This window comes from Ovis aries, chromosome 18 (assembly GCF_016772045.2).
Source record: "Ovis aries strain OAR_USU_Benz2616 breed Rambouillet chromosome 18, ARS-UI_Ramb_v3.0, whole genome shotgun sequence".
Lineage (NCBI taxonomy): Eukaryota > Metazoa > Chordata > Mammalia > Artiodactyla > Bovidae > Ovis > Ovis aries.
The window spans coordinates 57084785-57105797 of NC_056071.1; the positions used below are offsets into that span (position 1 = coordinate 57084785).

The window sequence follows — 21013 nt, forward strand, 5'->3', positions numbered from 1 at the left end:
CTGCTTCAGTTTTTTTTCTGCTCATCTGACACCATATGACCATATGGCTTCCTCACTAGAGGGTAAGCTGTTTGAGGGCAGAGGCCTGCCTGTGTCCTCCGCAGCTCAGTTCCTAGTGCTCTGCATGGAGTGGACATTCAAACACTATCTGTTCAAAGAACTAGCGGTCCATGGGCATCCTTCAGAAAACCCCATTCTAGGGTCTCAGCCCTTCTCCTGGAGCACAAGCAACAGCGCTGCTCCTTGGAGACCCCTCCCCAACCCCTGACCATCCTGGCTCCCTTGTCACCGTCCTGCCTGGCCCCTCTGGAATTGGATTAATTATTGACAGAATTGATCATGATCACGCCTCTCCACTGTGCTTCTGGTTTCCCAGGTGTCCTTGGCCAATCCTTAACTCTTATAAACTTGAGTTCTCTTGTCTTTAAAGAGAATAAACAGCTAAAACTCAGCCTCTAGGAAAGGCTTTTCTGTCAATGTTTGTGTCCCTATCAGTTATTCATGGGCAGAGATGACACCAGTCTCTATATGCCCATTTGTCTGATAATCTGCTTTGGTGAGTATCATAGCCAGATTGAAAATTTTATGATTTTATTCTCTTTTCTGCCTCCTGAGAAATCTGTATGCAGATCAAGAAGCAACAGTTAGAACAGGACATGGATCAACAGACTGGTTCCAAATTGGGAAAGGTGTATGTCAAGGCTGTATATTGTCACCCTGCTTATTTAACTTATATATGCAGAATATACCATGTGAAATGACGGGCTGGATGAAGCACAGCTGGAATCAAGATTGCCGGGAGAAGTATCGATAACCTGAGATATGCAGATAACACCATCCTTATGGCAGAAAGTGAAGAACTGAAGAGTCTCTGATGAAAGTGAAAGAGGAGAGTGAAAAAGTTGGCTTAAAACTCAACATTCAAAAAACTAAGATCATGGCATCTGGTCCCATCACTTCATGGCAAATAGATGGGGAAACAATGGAAACAGTGACAAACTTTATTATCTTGGGTTCCAAAATCACTGCAGATGGCGACTACAGCCATGAAATTAAAAAGCACTTACTCCTTGGAGGAAAAGCTATGACAAACTTAGACAGCATATTAAAAAGCAGAGACATTACTTTGTTGACAAAGGTCCGTCTAGTCAAGGCTATGGTTTTTCCAGTGGTCATGTATGGACATGAGAGTTGGACTATAAAGAAAACTGAGCGCCGAAGAATTGATGCTTTTGAACTCCGGTGTTGGAGAAGGCTCTTGAGAGTCCCTTGGACTGCAAGAAGATCCAACCAGTGCATCCTAAAAGAGATCAGTCCTGGTGTGTTCATTGGAAGGACTGATGTTGAAGCTGAAACTTCAATACGCTGGCCACCTGATGCAAAGAGTGGACTCATTGGAAAAGACCCTGATGCTGGGAAAGATTGAGGGCAGGAGGAGAAGGGGACAACAGAGGATGAGATGGCTGGATGGCATCACCGACTCAATGCGCATGGGTTTGGGTGGACTCTGGCAGTTGGTGATGGACAGGGAGGCCTGAAGTGCTGTGGTTCATGGGTTGCAAAGAGTCGGACATGACTGAGTGACTAAGTTGAACTGAGTGTGTCAGCATGCCTAGGGCCCCCAAGCCACAGAGCTCTCCGAGCTTGGAGAGACGCTTATCCATTCCCCTGTTGACTCACTCCTTCAACAAATACTCGGCAATCAGGACACGAGGGACTAGCAGCCTGGATCCAGCCTGGAAAGAGCTCACCATCTTCCACCTGTGATGGAAATGTGAAGCCCTGATTATGGGTCCATGAGCAATGGCAGTCAGAGGAGGCCTAGACAGGAGAGCATGCATAAAGCGAGCAGGAAGGGAGTTTCTGGAAGGCTTTCTGGAGGAGGTGGCCTCTGAGCTGAGATGGGGAGATGGATCAGGAGTGCACCAGAGAGGGGTATAGTCAGAGAGAAGAGCATGGTCAAGGTCATGGAGGTAGGATGAGCTGGCACCACACAGCTTGTTGCCCATGTGTGCAGCTCTTGGAGCACGAGGGAACACGTGTTCTTTGAGGAGATGACCTGTGGCCAACTCACCAATCTGAGTGGGGACCAGGACTCCAGCCCCACCTGCAGTTCCACACTCACCTCAAGTTGAAATCTTTGCCTGAATCTTAGAGGAGCTGGGGATAGACAGCAGATCACCAGGGCCGTTGGCACAGAAGCTTGTCCCTGTCGGGGGAAAGTGACAGGCTAGTCTTCTGAGATAATACGGACTGTTCCAAGGCTCCTTTGGCCCGTTACCCACCCTCAGAACCACCATCAGTAAGGTGAACAACCCTCAGAGAGGAGTGTGTAGGTATCCATACATGGAGGAGAAACAGTTGTGGGCATGGGAGGTGTTGTGACTGGGGTTGAAGCCCTAGGCTGAGGCTCAGGTGTTTGGGTCTGACTCTCTGAGTCTCAGTTTCCTCCTTTGCCCCCTGGCCACCCAAGGTTGCCACTGAGAAACAGAGAATTTCCTGCCATATCAGTAAACAAGGATGTCACAGTTGTCAGTGACTGCAGCTGTCCAGTATGAGCCCTAAGGGCACTCAGGTAGAACACCTGCAGGATGTGGCAGCCATCAGACGCAGATGCAGCCACTCCCTATGGTGAGCCGCAAGGGAGCTGAGGATGTGAAAACACAGGATATTGGCCTCATATAGCTGAGATGCATATGGGAAAGTGAACCTAGACTCTTGCCTCTTTCTGTACACAGTAAAGTGCTAGATTCCTTAACTTGAGATATCTGGTTTTCTTTAATTCACAAAACTGCCAAAATATTTTTGATGTTCAGAATACCTGCCTTTTGTTGCAAATTTCCATATAACCTGACACCCCCTTCAAGTCGATATCATGAAGCTGAAACCAGAGATGTTGATAGAGATTCGTTACACCAAGGAAGGCTGAGCTCATTGGAGCCATGCTCCTGGGTCATTCTCTCCTCTGGGACACCTCCTGCTGTGACACTGTGCCTGTCACAGGAGTGCAGCCCAGACCAACGATCTAGCCTCCAAGAAGCTTGAGTTATGACTCTCTCAGATGTCACAATAGTTTATTTGTTTTGGCTGGAGTGGTTTTCCATGGTAAATACAAATCAATAGAACTTTCAACTTCAATGCAGCATGAACAGAAAAGTTAATATGTACTCAATAGAAGGCATGTTTGCAAAACTTTTGCAACTCAAAAGCCTGGTCCTTTCTGAGCTGACTTGATGGCAAGGGTGGCACACATGTGGCCTCCAGACTGAGCACAGAGTCAGGTTGAACATGGTTTAATGCGATTGCACCAGACTTCATTTTCTCCCAACTTTATTCTGACTTCTCATCTACTGTCTGGACATAAACACCCACAGTCTCACTTTTCCTTGACTTCTTAGGAATCTTCAAGTTTTTCTCTTGATGGGAGGGCACAGCAGGGGCTGTGTTGAGATGTATGGTTTCATTCCTTCCCTCTTTCATCTTTCATTTGTTCACTATTGTGCACCCACTTCATGCTGAGGATGCATTAAAGACTGAGAAACAAAGCACAATCTCTCCCGCAAAGATTTTTTTGCTTCACATTTTTATTATGGAGAAATTAAGATATATATAAAAATAGAGAGGATGACATAATGAATCTCACATACTTAGCAGCAGCTTCAGTCATTACCAACACGGGCCGATAAAATTTTTCCTGCCTCCTAAACCTTTTCCTCTTTTGGGTTGTCTGAAGAAAATTTTACATACTTTGTCATTTTTTTGTTGTTCAGTTGTTCAGACATGTTTAATTCTTTGAGACCCCATGGACTGCAGCACACCGGACCTCCCCATCCATCACCAACTACCTGAGTTTACTCAAACTCATGTCCCTCAAGTCGGTGATGCCATCCAACCATCTCATCCTCTGTCATCCCCTTCTCCTCCTGCCTTCAATCTTTCCCAGCATCAGGGTCTTTTCCAATGAGTCAGTTATTCGCATCAGGTGGCCGAATTATTGGAGTTTCAGCTTCAGCATCAGTCCTTCCAATGAATATTCAGGACTGATTTTCTTTAGGATGGACTGGTTTGATTTCCTTGCAGTCCAAGGGGCTCTCAAGAGTCTTCTCCAACACCACAGTTTAAAAGCATCAATTCTTCGGTGCTCAGCTTTCTTTATTGTCCAACTATCACATCAATACATGATTACTACTACTGGAAAAACCATAGCTTTGACTAGACAGACCTTTGTTGCCAAGGTAATGTCTCTGCTTTTTAATATGCTATCTAGGTTGGTCATAAATTTTCTTCCAAAGAGCAAGTGTCTTTTCATTTCACGGCTGCAGTCATGATCTGCAGTCATTCTGGAGCCCAATAAAATAAAGCCTGTCATGGTTTCCACTGTTTCCCCATCTATTTGCCATGAAGTGATGGGACCAGATGCCATGATCTTCGTTTTTTGAATGTTGAGTTTTAAGCCAACTTTTTGCTTCCCTGGTGGTTCAGAGGGTAAAGCGTCTGCCTGCAATGCAGGAGACCTGGGTTTGATTCCTGAGTCAGGAAGATCCCCTGGAGAAGGAAATGGCAACCTACTCCATACCCTTACCTGGAAAACCCCATGTATGGAGAAGCCTGGTAGGCTACAGTCCATGGGGTTGCAAAGAGTCAGACACGACTGAGTGACTTCACTCACTCACTCACTCATTTTGACTCTCTTCTTTTACTTTAATCAAAGAGGGTCTTTAGTTCTTCTTCACTTTCTGCCACAAGGGTGGTATCATCTGCATATCTGAGGTTATTGATATTTCTCCCAGCAATCTTGACTCCAGCTTGTGCTTCATCCAGCCTGGCATTTCTCATCATGTACTCTGCATATATTTAAATAAGCAGGGTGACAATATACAGCCTTGACATACACCTTTCCTGATTTGGAACCAGTCTGTTGTTCCATGTCCAGTTCTAACTGTTGCTTCTTGACCTGCATACAGATTTCTCAGGATGCAGGTAAGACGGTCTGGTATTCCCATCTACTGAAGATTTTTCCACAGTTTATTGTGATCCACACAAAGGCTTTGGCATAGTCAATAAAGCAGAAGGAGATGTTTTTCTGGAACTCCCTTGCTTTTTTGATGATCCAATTTGATCTCTGGTTCCTGTGCCTTTTCTAAATCCAGCTTGAACATCTGTAAGTTCACGGTTCACATACTGTTGAAGCCTGGCTTGGGGAATTTCGAGCATTACTTTACTAGCATGTGAGATGAGTGCAACTGTGCGGTAGTTTGAGCATTCTTTGACATTGCCTTTCTTTGGGATTGGAATGAAAACTGACCTTTTCCAGTCCTGTGGCCACTGCTGAGTTTTCCAAATTTCCTGGCATATTGAGTACAGCACTTTTATAGCATCATCTTTTAGAATTTGAAATAGTTCAACTGGAATTCCATCACCTCCACTAGCTTTGTTTGTAGTGATGCTTCCTAAGGCCTGCTTGTCTTCGCATTCCAGGATGTCTGGCTTTAGGTGAGTGATCACACCATTGTGATTATCTGGGTCATGAAGATCTCTTTTGTATAGGTGTATAGCTGCCACCTCTTCTTAATATCTTCTGCTTCTGTTAGGTCCATACCATTTCTGTCCTTTATCGAGCCCATCTTTGCATGAAATGTTCCCTTGTTATCTCTAATTTTCTTGAAGAGATCTCTAGTCTTTCGCATTCTGTTGTTTTCCTCTATTTCTTTGCACTGATCACTGAGGACGGCTTTCTTATCCTTGCCATTCTTTTAACTCTGCATTCAAATGGGTATATCTTTCCTTTTCTCCTTTGCCTTTCACGTTGTTTCTTTTCTCAGCTATTTGTAAGCCCTCCTTGGATAACCATTTTGCCTTTTTGCATTTCTTTTTCTTGGGGTTGGTCTTGTTGTCCTTCACTATCTCCCAGAGTTTGCTCAAATTCATGTCCATTGAGTCAGTAGTGCCATCCAACCATCTCATCCTCTGTAGCCCCCTTATCCTTCGACTCTCAATCTTTCCCAGCATCAGAGACTTTTCCAAAGAATTGACTCTTTGCATCAGGTGGCCAAAGTATTAGAGCTTCAGCATCAGTCCTTCCAATGAATATTCAATGTTGATTTCCTTTAGGATCAACTGCTTTGACCTCCTTGCAGTCCAAGGGACTCTGAAGAGTCTTCTCTAGCACCATAGTTCAAAAGCATCAGTTTTTCAGCCCTCAGCCTTCTTTATGGTCCAACTCACATCCATACATGACTATTGGAAAAAGACATAGTTTTGCCTATATTGACCTTTGTCAGCAAAGAGATGGTTCTGCTTTTTAATACACTGTCTAGGTTTGTCATAGCTTTCCTTCCAAGAACAAGCGTCTCTTAATTTCATGGCTGCAGTCACCATGTGTTAGGCCAGAAATCACAAGGGGCCACTTTTCCTCCCCTAACCCTAACCCTAACCCTAACCCACTACAGCAGTTGAGATGGTCATAAAGGCACAGCCAGGAATTGCCAAGGTCACATCATGAGATGAAACATGTTTTAGCTTTCTTTGCAAAATATATTCTACCAAGTATTCCTGATGCCATAATTTAGATTTTCGATGAACTGCCTTTTTGTTTACTCTTTTTTCTTCTCCTTATATCTCCTACTGTGACTACTGTATTAATTTCTTTTGTGCCATTTCTTTCTAATTTGTTTCCTTTAATATTTATCTTCCTTTTTCCAAAGGCCTAAATGATGTGTAGGTTTCAAATGTCCTTGGAAATTAGATACCAACTCTTTTTTTCCAATCAAAATGTACTTATTTTTTTCCTACCAGGATGGGATATTATTCTCCCTGCTGCCTTAAATCCAGTGTTTATTTCCCAGCCTAACAAGATGAGGCCATTAAAAATACTTTTGTTTTTCCACACACACTTTGTCTCTTCCTCTCTTTATGAAACATTTGAGAGTTCTTTATCTTCCCCCCACCTGCCTTTTTTTTTTCATGATAAGGTGAAAAATACATCATTAAAATATATCCATGTTCAAATTCCTTAAAACTTATGAATGGCACCTTTATGCTGAAAAAGAGGTCAGAGGATGGTAGGATTATTAACACTTTTGTTTAGCTGAAGGATATTGAAATGGAAGTTGGGGAGTTAATTCTGGATTATTCATGTGAACTCTAAGTGCCAAGAGTCCTGATAAGAGATTGTTAGAGAGATTTAACACCAGAAAAAAAGGAAAATTGATATCATGGAAGGAAAGATTGGAGTGGTATACCACAAGAGAGCAAGATTATCTTTTAACACAACAGTAGGTCCCTACTTTCCTTTTTAACTCCTTTTGTGGGGCTCAGAAATATGCTTGGGGTCCCTTGGGCTGAGAGGATGGAATATTGAAAAAGGTAAAGAGGCTCCAGTGGTCCTGCCGTCTTAGTGGCTATTGAGAGATTGTCTGGAGGGGTTCACTTCAAAGACGAGGAGCCAATGGATTCTGGATCATTACAAATTATCCTCTCATCAGGCTACAGACAAGATCACGACATGAACATCTTACATGAACGTGATTGTTGAACTGTAAAAATATCCTGTACCAATATTTGGGACCAGCAGACCAATTGGTACAGGACATTTTTGGAATCCAACAACCACCATTCATGTAGGATTGTCAAGTCAGAGTCTTCTCTACAGCCTAATGACAGCATTAAGAAAAATGATGGCTCCCCTGGGGCCAGAGGACTAGGGAACACTCAGGCAGAACGTGGTGGCAAGACTAGAAGTCATGATGCATGTCCATTCTCATTTTCTCTTATGAAATAAACCTCCCATTTTCAGCTGTGACATGGGTTATCCAATGAAGAATACTGACCTCATAGCACAGCCTCCTTGCAGCAAGATATAGCCCTAGGATCAAGCTCTAGGCAATGGAGCAGAAGTGGAAATAAGGCAGGTGATATTTAGATAATTTCTCTCAAAGAGTAGGGTGCCTTTCCTTTTATCCCTTGGTTTAGTCACTAAGCCGTGTCCAACTCTTGTGACCCCATGGACTATAGTCTGCCAGGCTCCTCTGTCCATGGAATCCTCCAGGCAAGAATACTGGAATGGGTTGCCGTTTCCTTCTCCAGGGATCATCCTGACCTAGAAATCAAACCCAGGTCTCCTGCATAGCAGGCAGATTCTTAACCAACTGAGCTATAACAGAAGCCCTAAAGTGATGGTGAAAGTCGCTCAGTCATGTCTGACTTTTTGCAACCCCATGGGGTATTCAGTCCATGGAATTCTCCAGGCCAGAATACTGAGTGGATAGCCTTTCCCTTCTTCAGATTTTCCTAACCCAGGGATTGAACCCAGATTTCCCATAATGCAGGAGGATTCTTTACCAGCTGAACCGTAAGGGAAGCCCAAGAATACTGGAATGGGTGACCTATCCCTTCTCCAGAGGATCTTTCCAACCCAGGAATCAAACTGGGGTCTTCTGCATTGCAGGTGGATTCTTTATGAACTGAGCTATGAGGGAAGCCCTATCCCTTGCTCTCCTGTTATACAGAAGGTGGATGTGGCAATGAGCCATCTGGGATCTGGCAAAGATCATGGGGAATAAAAGCGCCCTGAATCCCTTACAACATGGAGTTACCTTGTCAACCCTCTATTTACATCTGGACTTACAAGAGAAAAATAGACTGCAGCTTTTTTTTCATGTCTATTTTCCTGGTGATTTTCTGTAACTTAAAAATATACAGTCAATTCTGGAAATATTTGGGGACTGAAAGCATGTAGATCATGATCTCAGGAAGGATGAGACCAAACTCTTCTTGATTATCTCAGTGCCTTTCTGTCACTGAATATTTTTTAAGTTCTGTAAGGATGCAGATGCCCCTTGGACATCACGGAGATCAAACCTTCAATCCTAAAGGAAATTAACCCTGAGTATTCACTGGAGGGACTGATGCTGAAGCTCAGTCCCTCCAGTCCCTCTCACCTGATGAGAAGAGCAGATTCATTGGAAAACACCCTGATGCTTGGAAAGACTGAGGGCAGGAGGAGAAGGGGATGACAGAGAATGAGATGGTTGGATGGCATCACCAATTTGATGGACATGAATTTGATCAAACTCTCAAATACCAGACCACCTGAAAGGTCAGGAAGCAACAGTTAGAACTGGACATGGAACAACAGACTGGTTCCAAATAGAAAAAGGAGTACATCAAGGCTGTATATTGTCACCCTGCTTATTTAACTTCTATGCAGAGTACATCATGAGAAATGCTGGACTGGAAGAAACACAAGCTGGAATCAAGATTGCCAGGAGAAATATCAGTAACCTCAGATATGCAGATGATACCACCCTTATGGCAGAAAGTGAAGAGGAACTCAAAAGCCTCTTGATGAAAGTGAAAGAGGAGAGTGAAAAAGTTGACTTAAAGCTCAACATTCAGAAAACAAAGATCATGGCATCCAGACCCATCACTTCATGGGAAATAGATGGGGAAAGAGTGGAAACAGTGTCAGACTTTATTTTTTTGGGCTCCAAAATCACTGCAGATGGTGACTGCAGCCATGAAATTAAAAGACTGGGAGAAAAGTTATGACCAACCTACATAGCATATTCAAAAGCAGAGACATTACTTTGCCGACTAAGGTCTGTCTAGTCAAGGCTATGGTTTTTCCAGTAGCCATGTATGGATGTGAGAGTTGGACTGTGAAGAAGGCTGAGTGCCAAAAAATTGATGCGTTTGAACTGTGGTATTGGAGAAGACACAGCTGGTGAGTAGACTTTCAGGGTTCAGGTTTATCTTCTGCCAAAGCCACATTCTCATCACTAACACAGTGATCCCCAAAAGGAGTTCGGAGGAGTCCCTAGGCATAACAGAGGTTTGTTGTGGTCTATCATGGATGGATGGTTGTGGGTGTAAGAGATGAAGGGGCAGGTGTTCCCCCGTGAGCATAAGAAAGGTCTGAGATTAGTTCAGAGAGTGTCCTAGGAGACCCCAAGGGCAAGGATGAAGGACAGCCAGCTGTTAAAGTGAACCAATAGTGAAGGGCAACTGGACAAACCAAAGCACAGCAGGCCCCCAAAGACAGATGGTACCAGATATTAGAGGTCCCAGACACTTGTGCTTTTGACACTCTAAGGGGACCCTCCGGCGGAACAGCCCTGTCTGGGAATGGGAGCGTGTCTCAACGTGCAAATCGAGCTATATTCCCATAAAGGGTCCTGCATTTCAATTTTGTCTGAGTATGTGTTTGGGGATCCCGATCACACACCCACACTTGCACACACCCATCAAGACAAGTGATTCGTAGAAGAAACGCAGTGTTAGCCAGAGGTGTCCCGGAGTGACACAGCTCTGGGGAATATTTTCAATATTCTTTCCATTTTCTGGGTTTTTACATGGTCTTTAATGAGGATATGACAAACAGGGGGTGGGGGAACTAAGAAGAGTCAATACATATATTTTTTAAAAAGAACAAGAGTCAGAGATATTTTTCAAGGTCCCTTTTTATATATTCTCAGCTTTAACAGATCCCTTAATGAATTTTCTTAAATGGGAGAAATCACTCTCAAGGGAAATTTCTGTTTATTTTTAGTTTAGGTTTTCTGGTGGGGAGGGACAAAAAGTGAGTGGTTTCTATAACTAGGTTGTTCAAATAGATCTGATAAACCCTGTTACTGGAAAGGGTGGGCTGTGAATTTCCAGTCAGAGGACAGAACACTGTGCTGTCCCCACCTACATTTCACAAGCCTGGGAGGAGGCTTTGCAGGATAAACAGGCAGAAGCACCCAGGAAACTCCCGCATCTGAGCAGGCAGCGGCTCTGGATCCACTGCCCACATCCCGCTCTCGCAGGCAGGTAATCCGTGATGCTCCCACACTGGGTGCCAAGGGACCCCTTTCCCAGGGTGGTTCTCGCCTCGAACAGGGGTCGGTAGGGCCTGACACAGGAGGGAGGCGAGAGGACATGTGTCTGATGTTGGGAGGGTTCTGAGCCCTCTGAAGACCAGTCCTCTCTCTGGGTCTCAGTGTTCATCCCACAAAGGGAGGGATGTGCCACCAGGGCTTCTGGGGGCATTTCTGCTTTTGAGTCTTTGGGGTTGTGATTCAACCCAGCTGTGTCCCATCCAGCTGTGCATCCAGCGTCAGGTCAGAGGTCCCCCGAGGGCCCTGAGGTGCATCTCCTTGCCTGGCACAGGGCGCTGCCCTCAGAGAGCCCTGGGGATGGAATTAGTAGAGTGGGTCCATCTGGGCAAAGGCTGTGGGGTTTCCAGGGGTGTTTTCTGGGCTCCACTGTCTCTCCAGGGACCCTGGCAAGCAGACAGGAGCTGAATCTGCCCAGCACTGAAAAGACAGACGGCTCAGAAACAGAGCCAGCCCTCCAACCTGGCCAAATGCTGCTTTGGTTGCTTAGTTGCTAAGTCGTGACCAACCCTTTTGCAACCCCATGACTCTAGCGTGCCAGGCTCCTCTCTCCATGGGGTTCTCCAAGCAAGAATACTGGAATGGCTTGCCATTTCTTCCTCCAGGGGATCTTCTTGACCAAGGGATCAAACCCGCGTTCCCCATGTCTCCTGCATCAGCAGGCGGGCTCTTTACCATCCAACCCACCAGGGGAGCATCTGGCTAGCTATTTATCCAGGAAGAATTTTGGGGGAAAACATTTAATTCTTTGTGAAAGAAACCATTGCATCAGCTCTGCATCAACAAAGTTTTGGGATTGCCACTGTCCTCAGGCTTGCCCCAAGGCCTTTCCCCTGGGCTTCGAACAAGACTCAGCTCAGGCTCCTCCCTTCCACCTCCTCCTCTCCTTCCCTCCCCCCTCACCACCCCAGCAGTCCTCTCTCCTCTGAACCCTGAGATGAGGGGCAGAGGCTTCAGGGAAACAGTCCTGTTTGCTGAGGTCACAGCTTTGACCTCAGTCTCTCCTGAGGCTTCTGGGCAGTAGCTCTGTCCTCTGTCCCCAGGGATCACAGTCTGGCTTGTAGAGTCCTAGAGAGGGTGGCCAGTGGAGGGGGTGACATGTCTGGAACTCCCCTTAGAGCCCAGCACCTGCTTCCAGTATGTCACCTGAGCTGGTTCACGTGTTGGACGGAGGTGGGAACTGAGGATCAGAGAGGTGCAGTCACTGCTCGTCACCACACAGCACTCACAAGTGGTCCAAATAAAATCTTCTACCAGGTCTCTGAGAATCGGCTCACCCTGCTTCTCCCCACCAGGAGGCCTTTGCAGGTTATTGATGGAAACCCCCTCCAAGTGTCCACGTGGCAGGGGCTGAGCAGAACGCTCTGCCCTCCTTGTTCTTTACAGCAGCCCTCCTCAGGGCAGCCAGGCTACAGCACAGCTCCTGCTGACTATGGTGGCCTCTCTCCTGAACCCTCACTGTGACCAGGCACCTCGATAGGAGAGCCTCCCTGAGGTCACACCCTTGTCCTCAGAGGTGGTGAGAGGTGCTGTGTCCTCTGATCAGTGCAGGGCTCCTTCCTGGGGGCACAGAGAGGGGCCACGGTGGGAAAGGAGCCCTGCCTCCTAGGCCCTCTGATGGTATCAGCTCCCGGGAAGAGGGAGATGGGTTCTCTCTGGACAGCACCTCACACCCATCACCAGCTTCCCCGCCCTGGAGCCAGGCACCCCAGGCTCCTCACCCCCACTCCTCCACTGCCTGCTGTGTGGCCTTGGAAAAGCCCCTTCCCTTCTCTGTGCCCAGTCTCTCCACTGGGGAAATTGCTAATGATCACAGCACTTGATCAAAGGGTGAGATGGAGCCCAGAGCCTCCTCCTGTGTGTTGGGAGCCCAGGAGAGTGCCTACCCCTGGGAGGTCCCAGAGCAGCAGGGCCGAGAGAACAAAGACCACGGGGGACAGGGGTGTTGGGACGTCATCTGACATGCGGAGACTGAAAGGAGCTTTGATTTTCAGACATGAGGGCAGAGAAAGTGTCCCCCCTCCTGGCTCTGGGGCTCCTGGTGGCTGGGCTCCGCTCCAGTGTCCACTGCCTCCAGGAGAATGTGACCCCAGAAGGACAGCACAAAGGGACGGCTGTGGATGACCATGCATTAGCCTCAAGCAACACCGACTTCGCCTTCAGCCTCTACAAGCAGTTGGCTTTGAAGAACCCCAATAAGAATGTCATCTTCTCCCCGCTGAGTGTCTCCATAGCCTTGGGCTTCCTGTCCCTGGGGGCCCGTGGCTCCACCCTGACAGAGATCCTGGAAGGTCTCAAGTTCAACCTCACGGAGATCCAGGAGACAGAGATCCACCAGGGCTTCCAGCACCTCCTGCAGACGCTCAATCGACCCAGCAACCAGCTGCAGCTGAGCGTGGGCAACGCCATGTTTGTGCAGGAGGGGCTGAAGCTGCTGGACAAGTTCAAGGAAGATGCTGATGTGCTGTACTCCTCCGAGGCCTTCTCGACCAACTTCAAGGATCCTGAAGCTGCCAGGAGTCTAATAAATGACTATGTGAAGAATAAAACCCAGGGGAAAATTGAGGAGCTGTTCAAGGTCCTTTCCCCAGAAACGGTGTTGGTCCTGGTGAACTACATCTACTTTAAAGGTGAGTACCTAGATTGGGGTTGAGGCAGATGCACCTATAGTTCTCAGGCTTCAGAATCATTTCTATCCCTGCTCAGCCAGCTATGTTGCCAGCAAACCACTGTAGAGGTCTCCTCGCGGTTTGGGGGTCTTAAACACCAAGGCCCATTCTGACCATAGTCTTTGTCTATTTTAGCTTTTTCCAAATTGCTTTTCTCATTGTAGGGCAGTGATTCCCTTATGTGAGGCGGAGGGACGCTTTTTTTTTTCTTAATTTATTTGTTTGACTGCCTTAGTTCTTAGTCGCAGCTCGAGGGGTCTTTCGTGGGAGCCGGCGGATTCTACAGTTGTGGCAGGCAGGTTCAGTAGTTGTGGCAGGCTGGCTTTGCCTGGAGGCGTGTGTTATCTTATTTCCTGACCAGAGGTTGAGCCCGTGTCCTCTGCACTGCAAGATGGATTCTTATCCACTGGACCACCAGGGAAGTCCCAGAGGGAGACTTTATTCTGAGTTAAACTCGCCTGCTGCCAAAAGAAGGAGAGCTTTCTTTTCAGATCTATCCTGTGGGGGATGGGGACTCCAGCTTCCTCCTTGATGAGACACTTTAGGACGACTCAGGAAGGCCTCGGCTCCACACACTGCAGGCTGTGTCAGACGTGGGCTCCCTCTACACAGACCCGGTCTCTGGGGGTTGAGGTGGGGCTGGTGGCCATCTTCACAGTGTGACAGCCCCCGAGCAGCCCGGCCATCCCAAGATTCTTCAGCAGATGCGCTTCTGCTATCCGGAGGCAAGACCACATCTGGGGAAAGTCTTGGGGTTGGACAATGTCCGGGCCACAGTATCTTCTTTTTTTTTTATTCATCTATTTTGTAACTGAAGGATAATTGCTTTACAGAATTGGGTTGGTTTCTGCCAAACATCAATATGAATCAGCCATAGGTATACACATGTTCCCTCCCTCTTGAAACGCCCTCCGGGGCACAACATCTTTCCAGCTTCTAGCTGGTCCTGTGCCCAGTCCCATCGATAGCAAGTTGCTATGACAAACCTCAGCCAGGAGACTCATCAGAGGCAGAGTGAAGGCAGAAAGATTTCACCCAGGGAGCCAACAGTGCAAAAGGGACTCAAGATAGATAAGACACAAAAAATTATCATTGAATCATGAAATGGTCAGGTGTCTAAGAGACCCTAGCTGTGGGGGACAAGTTAGCCCTGAGTTAGGGGCTCCGGGGTAAGTCCAGGGACACCCTTCCTTCATCTGTGTTTTCATCTGTAAATCAAGGCACGGGGTGGCACTTCCTTGGAAAAGGAATCCAGGCATAACCTGCCGTGTTTGTTATCTGTATCTCTCATGCTTTCTTCTCCTAACAACCCACTCCATCTTGAGAATTTCTCCTCTAATATCTCCTCCCCGGGGGCACCCGGCCAGCCCCTCTCTGTCTGCTCCTGCCTCTCCCCATGGGGACACAGGCAGGGATGGAATCAAAGAAGGAGGTGGGGATGGATACACACTCCATGAAGCCCCAGAGCCCTAATCTCCCACAGAAGTCCCTGCCTCAGAAAGAGACTCATTCTGCGTGGAGACGTCTGTTGACCCTGCCCTGCCCTCCGGGTCCCCATGTGGCTCCTGCTCCAGTTGGGCTCACAAGGCCGTGGGGATGTGTGTCCTCCATACAAAGCCAACAGTTAGCCTCTGGTCACTTGTTCCCTTGAAGGACCAGGAGGTCCTGTATCTCCCCAGGCCCAGCCTCATCCCCATCTCTCCCTTGCCCTGCACAGTTCCTGCTGACTTTGCATGTAGCACAACTAACCAGCTTTGTTTCACGCCCCTCTTCTCAATCCTGACCTGCGAGGTTCACCCCCACCCCGGAGGGCTTACCCATCTGCCCAGGTGTATGTGCACAGCTGGCAGGCCCACCCCAGAGGCACGTGGTGTGGGGCGCTGCTGGCACAGGCAGGGCCGAGGAGGGAGAGACTTGCACTCACAGACTCCTTACCTGCCCGCCCGCCTCCAGCCAGGTGGCAGATCCCCTTTGACCCCAAGCGCACTGAGCAGGCAGAGTTCCATGTGAGCAAGAACGAGACAGTGCAGGTGCCCATGATGAACATTGCCCTGGTGATCCCTTACTTCCGGGACGAGGAGCTGGGCTGCACACTGGTGGAGCTCACGTACACCAGCAATGACAGCGCCCTCTTCATCCTCCCCGACGAGGGCAAAATGCAGGACCTGGAAGCCAAGCTGATCCCGGAGACGCTGACGAGGTGGCGAAACTCCCTGCAGCCCAGGTGACTCCCCAGGGCCTAGAGCTGTGGCTTCAGCTGCCATCTTGGTCCTTCCCCCTCTTCCTGGACTCCTGACCTCCAGCAACAGGGCCTCAGGAATGTGTGGGACTGGGGGCAGAGGTGGGAGAGCCTGTACTGAGATATCCTTGCCCTTTGCTGCCTGTGTGGCTCTGAGCCTGATTCTTTCCTTCTGTAAGATGATGGCATCAGAGGGGACAGGGCCTTCCTCTCACACTAACAAGTGCTGTATCGTGAGGCTCCTCAACAAAGCCCCCAGCACGTGTGGTGTTGTCTCATGTCCCCACCTCTTGGGTGGGGGAGCAGATGGAATTGTATCAGCTGAGGGCTCAGGTGAGATAGACACTGAGAATCAGCTTTGCAGGGGCTGCACATTACGTTCATTCATTTATTTAGCCAACCATTCAGCGCTGCTTCACAGGCTGATTGAGAAGCTAGTGTGTGCCAGGGACTAATTATGCTCTGAGGGTAGGTCAGCAGATAGAACAGTAAATTCTCTGCCCTCGTGAGCTTACTCTGTGATTGACATAGACCTATGAGAAATAAATGTAATGAATAATTTGGTGTGTTGAATGGTTAGAAAGGGAGAGACAGGGATAGTAAAGCAAAAAAGAAAAAAAGAAAGAAAGAAAGAAAATTGGACCCAGAGGTATTTTGTGATTATAACTAGGGTGGCCCTTAGGTGGTGTTTGAGGTGAGGGACCAAACCGTGCAGATGTGTTGGGAAAAGCCTTGTTGGCCAAGGGAACAGCCAGTGCAAAGCCTCTGAGGCAGGAGAGAACCTGGTGTGGTTGAGGATTAGTGAGGCCAGAGCAGGAGAGCAGAGGGAGGGAGGGGGGAAGCTGGGAGAGGTCTGGGTCCTCAGGGAGGACTAAGGTCACCCAAGGCCTTACAGACCCTTTGACTACCCCACCGTCTAAGGGAAATGGAAACTCATCACAAACAGTGAAAGATCTGAGTGATGCTTTAAAAGGATCACCCAGGGCGCCGAGTGGAGAGCAGATGGCAGAGGACATGCATGGAGGCAGGGAGGCCACCAGGAGCCCAGGGTGGTCACCCAGGGGAGGGTGCTGGGGGCTGGACCAGTAGAAGCAGGAAGCGTGGGGAGGGGTCAAGTTCTGGGTAAACGGAGGAGAGACACACAGGCCAGGAGGTGGGGTTCAGGAGACCGATCTCAGGGCACAAGCAGAGAGGCAGTGCTGGGCCAGGGCCTGCAGGGGCGGGTAGGGAGGGGGTGTGGGCAGCATGCGGGGTGCGGGGGTGCCCGAGACCCAGAGTCCCACACCCAGGCTCACACTCCCCCCGCCACTCCCTGGGCTTCTCTGGGGCTCAGCTCCCTGCTGGGAGGGGAGAGGTGCCCTTGACCCTCTGTTCTGAGTGTGGGATGGGCAGACTCAGGGGGGATGGATGTGGGAGGCACGTCAGAAAGCACAGGGGACTGGAGACCTGCCTGCATGTGAAGTAGAGGCTGCAGCCCTTCCTGACTCCTGTCCAGGGGACCTGAGGCCGTGGGGCTCCTGACTCCCAGCCCCACCTCCCTGCAGATCCCAGGAGACCCAGGACAGGGGACCCCCTCACCCTGCCTGTGCTCCCTTCCCAGCCCTTCCTCCTCCAACCCCAAGAGCTACCACAGGGCAGGGGCCCAGTGAAGAGCTGTAAATGGAGAAAATACTCATCAGACACCTTGATTTACAAGCACTCAGGGGACCTGTATCTATACATTCCTGGCCCATAAAGGATGCTCAGTAGGAATTTATTGACTCGTGTATAAAAGAGGGAGGAAGGATGAACGTAAGGAAGAAAGAAGGTAGGTCAATGAGGAGGAATAACTACCTCCCTGATACAAGGGACCCGCAGTTTAGGGGGAGCCTCAGTCTCCTCGCATTTAGCATCTGTCAGACCAGTCACCATGGTAAGAGTCTTAAGGGAAGTGCAGACAGAGAGAGGGAGAGGGGAGCCGGGGGGTGGGAGACAGCATCTCTCACTCCAAGAACCTGCTGGCGGCTCTGCTCAGATGCAGCAGCCTGCCCGCAAGGAGCTCACTGGGAAAGTGAGACAGAGATACTGAATTGGGTGATTCAGGCCCCCCAAACCCTTGAATGCAGCCCCCAGCCCTCCATGTCCCACTGTTGTCCCTGCCAAGCCCCTCGCCACCCTGCATCAGCCCCTCTTTCCTGCAAGTGCCTCCACCTGCCTCATGGGCTCCTCTTCACCCAGCCCACTCCTTCCCCTCCCCAGGGACTCAAACTGGATGCCACCTCCTGCAAGAAGCCTTCCTGGTGACCCTGGTACATCCCTCCCAGTGCTCCCCCATCCCCCTCCCCCTCCCCCCAGCACGGTCTCCCAGCAGCTGTGGAATCCGTGTTGGAGAAGGGTGATTCCTGAGCCCTGCAGGCTTGCAGGGGAGAAGCAGGGCCAGGTGGGGGCAAGCCCACAGTCCCTGCCTTGGCACGCTGCCCTGAAGGTGAGACAGCTGCAGACAAGAAAGCATAATGAAGGAATTAAAGAGAGTTAGCCCGAGGAATCTGGAAACTGAGGAAAGGAGTGCTTATTCCAGGGAGAATGGGGTGGATGGAGACGAAACCCAGGAAGACCTAGCTGAGCGGAGAACGGTGAGCACCGAGTTGAGTAAGCCATCAAGTTTATTTTCTCACCTCCTAGATTGATACATACCCTCAGCCTGCCAAAGTTTTCCATCTCCAGCGACTATAATCTGGAAGACACCCTTTCTGAGCTGAGCATCCAGAAAGTCTTCACCTCTGAGGCTGACCTGTCAGGAATCACAGGTGTCGGGAACTTAAAAGTTTCCCAGGTGAGTTTTTAAACTTTGGACATTTCATCTTCCACATGGGAGCTTGAAAGGTGACAGCCAGGCAGACCTCTGGCTGATCTTGAATTTGCAAAACAATGACATTGCTCACTACTCAGATCAGTTCAGTGCAGTTTAGTAGCTCAGTCGTGTCCGACTCTTTGAAACCCCCATGGACTGCAGCATGCCAGGCCTCCCTGTCCATCACCAACTCCCAGAGTTTACTCAAACTCATGTCCATTGAGTCGGTGATGTCATCCAACCATCTTATCCTGTGTCGTCCCCTTATCCTCCCGCCTTCCATCTTTCCCAGCATCAGGGTCTTTTCCAATGAGTTAGTTCTTCGCATCAGGTGGCCAAAATATAAGAGCTTCAGCTTCAGCATCAGTCCTTCCAATGAATATTCAAGACTGATTACCTTTAGGATTGATGAGTTTGATCACCTTATAATCCAAGGGACTCTCAAGAGTCTTCTCCAACACCACAGCTCAAAACCATCAATTCTTCAGCCTTCTTTATGGTCCAACTCTCACACTTGTACATGACTACTGGAAAAACCATAGCTTTGGCTTCACAGACCTTTGTCGATAAAATGGTGTCTGTTTTTTAATATGCTGGGCATTACTCAGTTACCCTGCCTGCAACCCTCAAGCTCAGGGGAGCTGGGTTATAACCATCTTGGGGGCTGGTTCTACTTTCTTTGTAATATATTTGGGGATAGACATCGGTCTTGGGAATGTGCCTGAGGTGGAATCAGCTATAAACCCCCATCCCTTGCAGCACATTTTATTGCCTATGGGATAAATTATTAAAGCCCTTAGTCCTGAATCTTGTCATTTTTAAAAGACATATGATAGTTCTTGGCTCCTGTGCGATGCTCAGCAGAGCAGGTAAGAGGTAATAAGTACTAACATTGGCTCAGGGCCATCATGATCAATATACACTGAGAGCAGGAGAGAAGAACACCAGGGCTCCTGATACTGTGATCTGAGAAGGAGAGAAGTCAGAGGGAATGAGGGGGCGGCTGCTGGGCAGCCCTGCAGGCTCCCCTGCACCCATCTTCCAGAGGACCTGATAAAGCAGACAGAGGTGCTATGGGGCTTTGTGGTCCAGGGATGGGAAGCCGATCCTAGGCAAGGTGGCTGAGGGAGATGTCAGCCGGGGCAAGAAAGAAGCAGAAAGCAGTGCTCACCCATCTGTTGATTTGACGTGGAGGGACTGGACAGTTGCCTGCAAGAAATATGCCTCGATCTGGCCCCTCCCCCTGCACTAGGGAGTGTCTGGGGACAGCAGAGTCTCTGGACTCAGACAGAGGGGATTCAGATCAGGGAGCCCCTGCTCTTTGCTTCTCTGACCCTGGGCCCAGGACTTACAGCCCATTTGACTGCGCTTTGCTCAGCCTTGGGTCATGTATATGTGAACCAGCTGACAGATTTGTTGGGAAAAACAAAGTTGAAAAGGTAGACAGCATAGTGACAGGCCAGTGGCAGAAGGTTGATGAATATCAGTTCCCTTAGAGGCACTCAGGCAGCTGCTCACCTCCCGCCCACCCCATGTCCAATCGGTAATACTCTGCTGTCCCCACAGGTGGTCCACAGCGCTATGCTGGACATAGACGAGGAGGGCACGGAAGGAGCTGCTGCCACGGGACTGGAAATTATCCCCATTTCCTCACTTGCAACCACTGTGCGTTTCAACAGGCCCTTCCTGATTGCTGCAGTTCTCAAAGACACCCAGAGCATCATCTTTTTGGGGAGAGTCACCAACCCCAGTCAAGCCTAGAGCTCTGCTCTGAGCTGTGGGTGCCCTCCCTAAGGAGCAGGGTGCCCAGGTCCCTGGGTGCAGCCTGGCCCCTGGACACTGAGGATCCACCCTGCCTGTCCCCACCTGCTCACCCCTGGGAAGGTGACAGTGATGATGCTGGGAGCTCCACATGCACAGGGAGTCTGCGTCCTGGTCACGAGGAGGCTCCTTCGACAGCAATAAAGCACCTTCCTTGGACTGCACTCCTTCGTGTGTGTCTCTGCCCTGATCCACCTGACTCCACGCCCTGCTGCTGCCTAGGGCCCGAAGTCAAGCGCCCAGACCTCCCCACCCCTGGGCCCCTCTCCTTTAGACTCACCAAAAGGCCCAGGAGCAGGCTCTGTGCCTGTGACCAAGCCCACTGGCCCGCAGGCCCAGGACAGGGAGGGGCCCCTGCTGCCCACTTCCGGGGGTTCTGGTTCCAGGTCAAGGTTCACTTCTTCCTCCCCAGGGCCTGGGATGTGTCCTTGTGCTCACCTGCAGGGGCTCCAGCCCTGACGTCTTCCGGCACAGCCCCTGGACCCTGCCATCCCGCAGCTGAGCTGGGCCTTTCTCCCTCCAGATCACCCCTCTGCCTCCCAGCACCCCTACCTGGGAGACCAGCTCCTTGCAGGTT

The 21013-nt window shown here is 49.3% G+C and overlaps 1 protein-coding gene across 4 annotated transcripts; it reads left to right on the forward strand.

The window, feature by feature from the left end:
* Nucleotides 1-10755: 10755 nt before the first annotated feature.
* On the forward strand, nucleotides 10756-20600 carry LOC101111083 (serpin A3-6-like). Of its 4 annotated transcripts, none has more exons than XM_060401912.1 (5): nucleotides 10756-10812; nucleotides 11259-13507; nucleotides 15500-15770; nucleotides 18447-18597; nucleotides 20182-20600. In XM_060401912.1, the coding sequence occupies exons 2-5, from the start codon at nucleotides 12874-12876 to the stop codon at nucleotides 20374-20376; spliced, it is 1251 nt and encodes a 416-aa protein (XP_060257895.1). In that variant the 5' UTR covers nucleotides 10756-10812; nucleotides 11259-12873; the 3' UTR covers nucleotides 20377-20600. The 4 variants fall into 4 exon arrangements, with proteins under 4 accessions (XP_060257895.1, XP_060257896.1, XP_027813162.2 ...); XM_060401913.1 differs by having other exon boundaries at nucleotides 11483-13507; XM_027957361.2 differs by having other exon boundaries at nucleotides 12872-13507.
* Nucleotides 20601-21013: the final 413 nt, after the last annotated feature.

Excerpts from the sequence above, each read along its gene's own strand:
- LOC101111083 (XM_060401912.1), top strand. The coding sequence starts at position 12,874 with ATGAGGGCAGAGAAAGTGTCCCCCCTCCTGGCTCTGGGGCTCCTGGTG. Across the intron at positions 13,508-15,499 it reads GAACTACATCTACTTTAAAG|CCAGGTGGCAGATCCCCTTT; the intron begins GTGAGTACCTAG and ends GCCCGCCTCCAG. Across the intron at positions 15,771-18,446 it reads CGAAACTCCCTGCAGCCCAG|ATTGATACATACCCTCAGCC; the intron begins GTGACTCCCCAG and ends CTCACCTCCTAG.